This window comes from Argopecten irradians, chromosome 7 (assembly GCF_041381155.1).
Source record: "Argopecten irradians isolate NY chromosome 7, Ai_NY, whole genome shotgun sequence".
In the NCBI taxonomy this organism is placed as follows: domain Eukaryota; kingdom Metazoa; phylum Mollusca; class Bivalvia; order Pectinida; family Pectinidae; genus Argopecten; species Argopecten irradians.
The window spans coordinates 37,166,332-37,176,398 of NC_091140.1; the positions used below are offsets into that span (position 1 = coordinate 37,166,332).

A 10,067-nucleotide genomic window follows, 5' to 3' on the forward strand; every position below is an offset into this window, starting at 1 on the left:
TTTAAACACTGATCAAACCAACTATATTAATGCTCTTTTTATACCTCAGGCATAAAATAATGAGGTATATGTAGTGTTAATAAATGTCCATTCAGTCTAGTCCTGTCCTCTCATATCACTGGTTTGATGTATGGAGGATTCTATCAACATATATATTGATTTCCATTTACCTTTGAGATCAGAATTAAATGTCGTTAGATCAAACGTCCACCATAAATAATTCAAAGTCTCGATGTATCAAAGTTTTTCTGTCCGTCCCTTGAACTTTGATACATCGAGGTTTGACAGTATTGATTTCCATTTACCTTTGAGTTCAGAATTAAATGGTGTTTAGACTGCCCTAAGTTTTGTGTATTTTATTTGAACTTGGCATTAGGACTATAAATTTCTTTTTACACTGTAAACCAACTTTCTTTTGCGTGCAGTTTATTTTCCTTGATTCATGATCGAAGTAAATTTGCGAAAGTTAAACTCTGCAATTCTACAATTCTTGCACAATCTAGTTGAAAGGTATTTCCATTGAATTTGAAATAGCGATACTTAATCACCGCAAAAACGGTTTTAAACGGAAATCTCGAAATGTTGTAGCTGCAAAAGTTTACGTGAAAGAAATATGTTGTCATGGGGCATTTTCATATATTCGGAACAACTGGTTTGACCGTTTGTAAAAGTCATTATTTCCAGTATTAATCCTGATGGACTTGCAGTTTATGACACAGGCTTGTGAGGGCTTTGTCGAGGCTTGTCTGAAAACAATATAGAATCACCAGGTCCATCTTTAATTCATAATCAAACAACTAGGTCCAACTAGTCAACCTGCATAATCGAAAACGGCCTAGGACTTTCTATTTTCAAGATATTCTCTGAAGAAAAAAATTCTTTGGTTTTAAAGGCACTGAAAAAAATGAGAGAAAACGAATCCAAATTAGCTGCGGCTGAAAAAGCAAAGCTGGAAAGCAAAAAGCCAAAACCAACTCAAAGTAGGCCATCTCGACCAATACCAGAGCCCACCAGTAGTTCTGCGGTGGACCAGGGCAGTGAAAGCTCAGTTTCCTCCACATCAGTAAGTGATGTGACACATGTATAATAGAATTTATTCTCAATCACTTTCGTTTATCCATGCATGGTCTTTACCTCAGAGCAGATTATTATTACCTTATTATATATGGAAGTTTATTTAAAAAACAAACAAACAAAAAACAAAAAACAAAAGAACTTTCTTATAACAATGATACAATGGAAGTTGTCATATAAAATGCATTTTGACTTCAATCATTACACAAAATCTACATTCAACTTTCAAATTTGTAAAATATTATTTTTGAAATTATGGCTCTGCTGGGAAAATTTCATTAAGTAAACATGCAGTTGTGTTACTTTTGTTATCACCTGTCATTATATTTCACAGTACTCCAGAATTGATACCCAAGAACTTAACAAACAAATTAAGATGATAATGAAGGAAGTGATTCCGGTGATCAAGGAACATATCGATCATGTGTGTTCCTTTGAATTGTTGGCCTACATCAAACGTCTAGTGCTCAGTCTCACACGACAGTATGACAACAGCCAGTATGCCACTTTCTTCCATGCTCAACTCAGCTCCGCTCTTCAAGAAACACTTAGCAGATTCGAAGGACGAAAGTAAGTAACTCATAAGGCATAAGTGATGATTTAATATTGAGCACCGAAGAGTAAGAAAAAGAATACCTTTGCCGTATATAGATAGTATTTTTTCATTGAAACAAATTGCCGAATGGGCCAATCAGGTGTAAATTGAGGTGTGCCATTCTAAATAATTTCATCTGATTTTTGTAGCTTTTATCGGTGTCAGAGGGAGAGATTTAACATTAAAAGCAATACAATAAACTCTTTTGTACTTTGTATTGTTTATCACTTCACCAGTAAATGGAGGGGTATTTAGTGTTGGTAATATTTTTAGTTGGCCATCCCATCTCAATTTTATGCCAATGTGTATTTTATGCAAATGTGTGGTATTTATGACATTTCTAGTTCACAGATACTTATGTAATATGTGTTACAGATTGAGGATGTGTGGAGAAGACCTCCTTGTAGATATGTCTGAGGTTCTGTTCAATGAGCTGGCTTTTTTTCGACTTATGCAAGGTCTTGGTGAGAACCCTGAGGCCATAAGTCAGCAACAAGTACAGTCGTCGGGCACCCAGGTCAGTACTTCATTAGTATTCAGTCGTCAAGCTTGTTAGATGAGGGAATTTACCCTGAGTTATATGGTATTATTCTATTAAAAATTAGTATTCTTTCTATTTCAAGTCTTCTGTTATGTCAAAATAGAGTACATGTTAATAATAAGATATTTATAAATTACTTTTAAACATACAAAATATTTAGAATTAGATGAAAACTATTTTAGATAAAATTCACTTACCTCAGTCAAAGGTAACTCATTCATCCGTGAACTGATTTATTCTTTGTTTTAGAACAGCCTAAATGTGCTTTCAAGGGTGACTGAGTTAAATCCTAAATATTGCATGATATATTTTATCAAGGCAGGATTGGTTTTGTAAAGAATTCTTTCCCTCGCCCTGCTACATTATTGATGTCATTGAGAGAGGGAATCTTGACTCGTGCTAGTTTCTGATTATATTTAATTTCTTTAAACCTTCTTTGTGTTACAGACCAGGGAAGAAGCCGACGTGTCTGAGGACGACACACAGACCCAGGAATCTGACACCACAGAGAGTACAGTGACGGAGGAAGATGACAGTGAACGTGAACGCTCGCTTCGTCTAAATGCTGCTGAGGAGGAAGACCTAGGCAAGGTAAGGACTTGTTTAGATTTATTAATGAGGATTATCTTTTAATGAAGATTCTTAAATTTTTAAATTGTGTTCCAGTTCTATTTAGAAAGAGGTGATTCAGAAGTAAAACGATTTGCTTTAATAAAGGATTTCTAGAAAAAATACTACGAATTATTAGTGGTGACTATTATAGTAAAAGTGCTTGAAGAAATTTCTATTATGAATAGTAAAATTGCTTCTGCTTATTTATATTATGAATAATAGTAAAAATACTTCTGCAACTTTCTATTATGAATAGTAAAATTACTTTTGCAACTGTCTATTATGAATAGTAAAAATACTTCTGCAACTTTCTATTATGAATGATAGTAAAATTTCTTCTGCAACTTTCTATTATGAATAGTAAAATTACTTTTGCAACTGTCTATTATGAATAGTAAAATTACTTCTGCAACTTTCTATAATGAATAGTAAAATTACTTTTGCAATTTTCTATTATGAATAGTAAAATTAATTTGGGATAGTGTAACAATATTTTAAAGACCAAATGACTAATTTTGTATTTTTTGTCTTGTTTTAAAGCTGAGAGATGACGAGTTTGCCAGTGAGGTACAGATTCAGGATGCTGATGACAAGGATGATGATATTGAATCTCCTTACAAAGCTGTTCAGATTGAGCTGGCGGTCAGTGAAACCAAGCCTTTCACAAGGTAGGCACACACCAAAATATTCAGGGAACTTAGCCCCTTATTGTTTGTATTCTTCTACCCTTCCATCACACAAATTGCCAACAAGTGAAACTGAGCAAATTTTAGAAATTATTTGAAAATTCAATCATCTTGTTCAGTAAATGGGTAAATGGTTGAGGTGGCAATACTGCTTAGTTTTATAAGGTAATATGAACTGAATGTGATTAAACACTCGTCTGTACAGAATCGGAAGTGATGAGGATGATGAAGATGCGGACGAATCTCAAAGTGCTGATGATCCTTCAGAGACAGCAGTGTCACGCGACGCCATGATGGAGAAATCCCACTCTCTAGAGGACGGAGAAGAAATGCCAGAAGAGGAAACACCAGTCAGTGATGCTAATGAAGGAGATGCTGATCAGGGCGCCAACAGCATGGGAGACATTGTTGCAGACGGCCAGGAAGGGATTAAGATGAATGGAGAGGTGAGTGGGACCTTCACATACACTCAAAATTTTGAAACGACGAAGCTGCTATCATAATAAACGGTTTATAATATAATGACAGTAGCATAGTCAGATATTTGTTGGATGGAAGGACTTGAACATACTTTCAAGGTCAAAGGATCGAATTTGTCCAATTTTCTTATGCATCTTTCTAGTAACCAGTTCTCTCTGCTCCTTGATTTTATAACAGTGATATTTTTAAAAAAAACAAAAAAAACTATAATTATGTCATATTTTCAAGGTTCAATATTTTCATAAAGATCAAATGTGCTGAATCAGAATGGATTCTTGAGAAATCAGAGGCTGAAGTTTCTGTTATTGATTTCATTACTGATGAGTTTTTCATTTTACATTGTTTGATTTTCTGTTTGTTTATTGCAGGTTTTAGAAAATGGAGAACTTGGAGTTGATGACCTTCCCAATTCTTTGAATTTGGCACCAGCGGTACGTGCATAAAAAACAATGAAATATATAAATAACGATAGTTGTTTCCCTTAGTTGATGATGGTAAAGTTACTTCTGAATATGTGATGCAATAGTTTAGTTTACTGTATGCAGTGTTGTATTGAGAATACTGTAATCCAACATGTTTTTGCAGCTACATAGCTTGTCATTTTCATTTCAACTCCTTTTCACAGTGTTTTACCTTGGTGATCTCAAGTCATAGGATTTTTGCACATTTAATTTATAGACACATCTCTGATTTCAGAGATTCATTTTGCAACTTGCCTGTTAAGTACGTAAAATCCAACTGCACAAGAAATAATTTTGGTAACAGAATGTTTTTATTGCAATGACTTAATTATATGTATGTAAATGCCAGTTGTATGTCTTTGCATTTTGTACGGATGTAAAATATTCAAAAAAAAAAAATATTAAAAAATAATATAAACATTATTGTTTTCTCCTCAGGTGGATGTACAAAGTAAGATGGTAGATGAACAGAACAACATTTCTGGTGTGGAGGCCGTCCTGTCTACTATCGAAGTCCAGGAGGAGTTAGCTGGTGATGGTCAGTCTCTCAAGGAACCAGGTACACTTACCTACCCACCAGTCAGTCGCCAGGTGTAATTGACCATCCTTACTGGTCGGTCGCCAAGTCAGTCGTCAGGTGTAACTGACCATTCTCACTGGTCAGTCAACATTTGTAACTGACACACTTACCCATTGAATAGTCACCGGGTGGAACTGACTTGTAGTCTAATCACACAATACATGTACTTTGTATTTAGATTTGTTAAGGACTTTGTCTGAAGTGTACTGCTTTATTTGGACATTTATATATGATGTGAGCTATTTCTTCTACATTTTGTATAAACTTGTGTGCCATTTCAACTACAATCAAACCTCTTTAATTTGAACTCATATACCTGAAAAACCATGTTTAATAATCTTAAGTATTGAGTTTGTGTCAACTAAATTCACTAAATTCTCACTTGTATTCAAGTAAATTTAAGTTGAAACTCGGATAACTATGATCCTATCGATATCTAGATAAAAAGGTTTGACTGTAATTAGGTCATCTGACCCGAAGGGTCAGGATGACCTATAGTCGTCATGTTTCGTCCGTCGTCGTCCGCCGTCCGCTGTCCGCCGTGCGCCGTCCGCCGTGCGTTAACTTTTCACATTTTGAACTTCTTCTCAAGTTCTACCAGTGCGATTTGGCTGAAACTGGCATGAAAAGATCCTGACATGAACCTGACAAAGTGTTGTTATTTTTTGGGTCGATCCGAAATCCAAGATGGCCGCCACAGCCGCCATCTTGAAAACACATTTTGAACTTCTTCTCAAGTTCTACAGGTGCGATTTGGCTGAAACTTGCATCAAATGATCCTGACATGGTACCGACAAAGTGTTGTTAGTTTTCGGGTCGATCCGAAATCCAAGATGGCCGCCACAGCCGCCATCTTGAAAACACATTTTGAACTTCTTCTCAAGTTCTACCAGTGCGATTTGGCTGAAACTTGCATCAAATGATCCTGACATGGTCCCGACAAAGTGTTGTTATTTTTCGGGTCGATCCGAAATCCAAGATGGCCGCCACAGCCGCCATCTTGAAAACACATTTTGAACTTCTCCTCAAGTTCTACAGGTGGGATTTGACTGAAACTTGCATGAAATGATCCTGACATGGTCCTGATAAAGTGTTGTTATTTTTCGGATCAATCCGAAATCCAAGATGGCCGCCACAGCCGCCATCTTGAAAACACATTTTGAACTTCTTCTCAAGTTCTACCAGTGCGATTTGGCTGAAACTTGCATCAAATGATCCTGACATGGTCCCGACAAAGTGTTGTTATTTTTCGGGTCGATCCCAAATCCAAGATGGCCGCCACAGCCGCCATCTTGAAAACACATTTTGAACCTCTTCTCAAGTTCTACCGGTGCGATTTGGCTGAAACTTGCATGAAATGATCCTGACATGGTCCCGACAAAGTATTGTTACATCTCTGGTTGATCACAAATCTAAGATGGCTACCATGACACTATATCTAATTAATTTCTTATATGTTAAGGCCCTTGGGCCTCTTGTTTGAAATAAACTTTGTTAAAAGAAATTGAAAATGATCCTGATGTGGTCCTGACAAAGTGACAACATATATAATTAATTTTACTATTGCAAAGGTAGTCAGATGACCGTTAAGGCCTTTTGGGCCTCTTGTTTGAATTTATCATTGTATATCTGAAACTGTTTCAAATGTTTGTTATGATTATAAAATGGAATGAAGTGAACCTGTTCACATGTACTTCATTCTTATCATTTCAGATGCATGATGCAATGGTAGAGGATATGTAGACTGTAGTGTAAGTGTGTTATAGGCAGCGACTGTCAAGTCAATACTTGTGATAAAGACTCGGTTAGACTCTGGTTTAACAAAGTCAAAAAAGTCTTCTGGTTTCGAGTCGCAGATCTATTGTGCCATCAAATGGAATGTCCACGGACTTCCCAGGACGGCTGTGAAAATGAGTGTCCGACACAGTGATTGCTATTTATTATCAATATATATTTCATGTTCATGGTTTTATGACTGACTTATTCCAATATTATGAAGTGTAATGAGTGTAAAACATTTATGTTGAAATTGTAGATACTGTACTTGTGATTATCAGTACCTGCTGTTTATATTACATAGTGATTTATGTACATCTAGCTACAGTTGTGTTCTAGTTAAATATGGAGATATTACAGTATGTGATGAATTGTAATAGTGTATATGAGTTTCTGTTTTCTCAGATTCATTTTTGAAAATGATCAAAATATATCTCAATTTTTCAGACATATATTTGGCTATATTTTGAGAATTTGTTGTGACTTTCTGCCAATTTATCTAAATGGAATATATGAAGTAAATTTTAACTAGTAATTACTACTGTTTAGCTTGTTCCAAAAGGTGGAAGCATGCTGAACCAATATATTCACTAAAGTATTAAAGTTCTATGCAATTTATTTTTGTCAAATATCAAGGCGTACTTATTTAAATAATATAAGAAAGTTAATCTATGCGCTAGAGATTATGAGATATTAAGAATGCATTGTGTGTATTTTTTCTGGCTTTCTTGTGATATAATGTTATGACAGAAATAAGTGCTTTTACAGATTTTACTGTACTTGTGATAGTGAATAGCAGATTTGTGATAAACAGGCTTCTTATTATCGGAACAAAATTGTCACAAATTATACGCCAAGTACAATCTGTAATGCTTGTACGTTATCTGACACGTACACACTGAACTGATTGTTTTTTCTTACTTCAGAAATTATTTAGGTTTTGTCTTAATCACTGTTAAAAATCCAACAGTAGACATTCCACCAAATTAAATGTCGATTTTGTTGTGTCGATTGTTTTGATGTCTTACCTGTTGTTTATATGTATGAGAGAACGTCTTGATGTCCGTCCACAGACAGCCAAAATCTGCCTAGAGGGCTTGTCAATTGATCAAACGTAGATATGTTATAGTGTTATATATCGGCACTACTCTGACACTTATTTCACAAATTACACAAAAATTAATTGGTAAGAGCTCAAGCCATAGGTAGCGTTTAGAGCTCTAGGGTTGGGCAGATAATGCAAATTAATAAATTGAAAGTTCTCAAATTGAGTTGAATCTAGTGGAGATTTTTAGCCAATCATCATCAGATGGTGGGCTATTCAAATCGCTTTTTGTCCTTGGTCCGTCCTTCCCTCCGTCCTTTAACAATTCTTGTTATCGCTATTTCTCAGAAAGTACAGAAGGGATCTGTCTCAAATTCCATATGTAGGTTCCGCTAGGGACCTAGTTATGCATATTGCGTTTTGGAACTGATCGGTCAACAAGATGGCCGCCATCTTGGATTTTGATAGTTAAAGTTTGTTACTGCTATTTCTCAGAAAGTACTGAAGCAATCTGTCTCAAATTTTATATGAAGTAAGTTGAAAAAATTTGAAAAGTAGAGAAAAGATCAATCTTTCCATTGTCAGACATAGATCATTCTTTGGTGGGCGCCAAGATCCCTCTGGGATCTCTTGTTCTTTGTGATGTTTGAATGTATTGCTAAAATTGGATTGTTAAATACCATGATTTGTGCATAAATTAATGATGTCATGTTTACAAAATGACATTAAATGGGTGATATGATTACAAGTGTGCACATATGCTGAGTACTATAGTTCTTATCATAAAAATATGGTTGTGACAATACAATATTGTGACAGATCATTCTTCACTATGCTGACAATTAGATCTGGCTACTGCATTTCCTACGAAGGTCTGATTAAAGTTTGTTTGATATGCACAATCTTTTTCGGTTTATTCTATCTAGATTTAATATAGAAATTGATTTTACTCTAGAATAATTAAATTAAAATTTTTATCAAAAAAGAATTAGGCAAATATTTTATTTCCTAAAGTACATTTATTTACAGATGCAGTTACAAATTGTATATTGGTTACCTCTGAACTGCGATATTATGCAGCAATTTTGTTAGAAATTTTTACTTCATCTCAATATTATGTCACTATCTATGCTTTATATCCCATCTCTTTGAAATTATGTATTTAAGTTTTCATTATTGTCTAGATGTCACGTTTTATGCAGCAGTAATTACTCTAGGAATGAAACCTGTCTAACAAGACAGCCTTAGGATTGAGAATTAAATGATTTTTTTTTATTGTAGCTCTATGTTAATTACACCACATTAAATAAATCTCATTGGATTCAGATGCTGTAGCACTCAACGATCAGAAATGATAAGTCTCATAGCATTTTCTTACATATTTCTTATATATTGACAATGTAGCTGATATAAAACCATAAAAATGACTTTACATGTTACAATTTTGTTCAGTGCTGTTTACAAAGTCACAAGTTTTGCTATATATGATCAACTGTATGACAATAAACTCTGTGTTACAGATACAGTGTTTATATGGTTTTGTTAGTTCTTCCTTTGGCTTACAACATCAGGCCCAATTTCTTTGAAAAAAAGTGCAAACTTTGATACAACAAATATTTACATAGACACACTAAACAACAAAATGTCATCAGCAGGAAAACGTCCACTCGGTCTTCCAGTACCCAAGTGTCAAGACCATGTCACCTGGTTATGCCAAGGACTCCAGGAGTATGCTGTGACTATTGCAATATCTGGTACCAAAAGTCATGCATCGAAATGTGCACAGAGGACTTCAGTTTATCAGAAAGATCCAGTGTTCAATGGTTATGCTGCAAGTGTGACAATATAAACGTTAGCTCTTCTACGTTCCACACTTTTGAAAAAGAAACCAGCAATTTCTATGACCCAAGTTCGGATGGGAATATCACACATTGTTCAGACTCAAGGTCAAATTTCAACCCTCTCTGGACAAGCAGCCCAAAGAAAACATGAGATCAGAGTCAAAATCATCCTCAATACTCCAGGGGTCACTACCACTGACGTTATATCCACCCCTAGACTGGACTATCTCATAGTAAAACTGGTGGCGGTTCAGGGGGGAAAAGACCCTGACCAATCACAGGCCTGCAAAGACTTCCGTTGATGATAGTAGAGAGAGGGACGCCCAACTTCACAGCCACATTGTCTTTTGAAGTACATCAAAGTACATCAAAGGAT

At 35.3% G+C, this 10,067-nt stretch overlaps 1 protein-coding gene across 1 annotated transcript in view; it reads left to right on the forward strand.

Moving 5' to 3' along the window:
- Window positions 1–9,379, forward strand: part of LOC138328318 (pericentriolar material 1 protein-like) — a 33,982-nt gene extending 24,603 nt beyond the window's left edge. Inside the window, exons 30-38 of the mRNA XM_069275067.1 lie at window positions 893–1,063; window positions 1,409–1,644; window positions 2,045–2,186; window positions 2,658–2,801; window positions 3,363–3,490; window positions 3,714–3,954; window positions 4,357–4,419; window positions 4,888–5,028; window positions 6,743–9,379. Coding sequence (XP_069131168.1) covers window positions 893–1,063; window positions 1,409–1,644; window positions 2,045–2,186; window positions 2,658–2,801; window positions 3,363–3,490; window positions 3,714–3,954; window positions 4,357–4,419; window positions 4,888–5,028; window positions 6,743–6,772 — 1,296 coding nt within the window. The 3' untranslated portion in view covers window positions 6,773–9,379. The remainder of the gene's footprint in view (window positions 1–892; window positions 1,064–1,408; window positions 1,645–2,044; window positions 2,187–2,657; window positions 2,802–3,362; window positions 3,491–3,713; window positions 3,955–4,356; window positions 4,420–4,887; window positions 5,029–6,742) is intronic.
- Window positions 9,380–10,067: the final 688 nt, after the last annotated feature.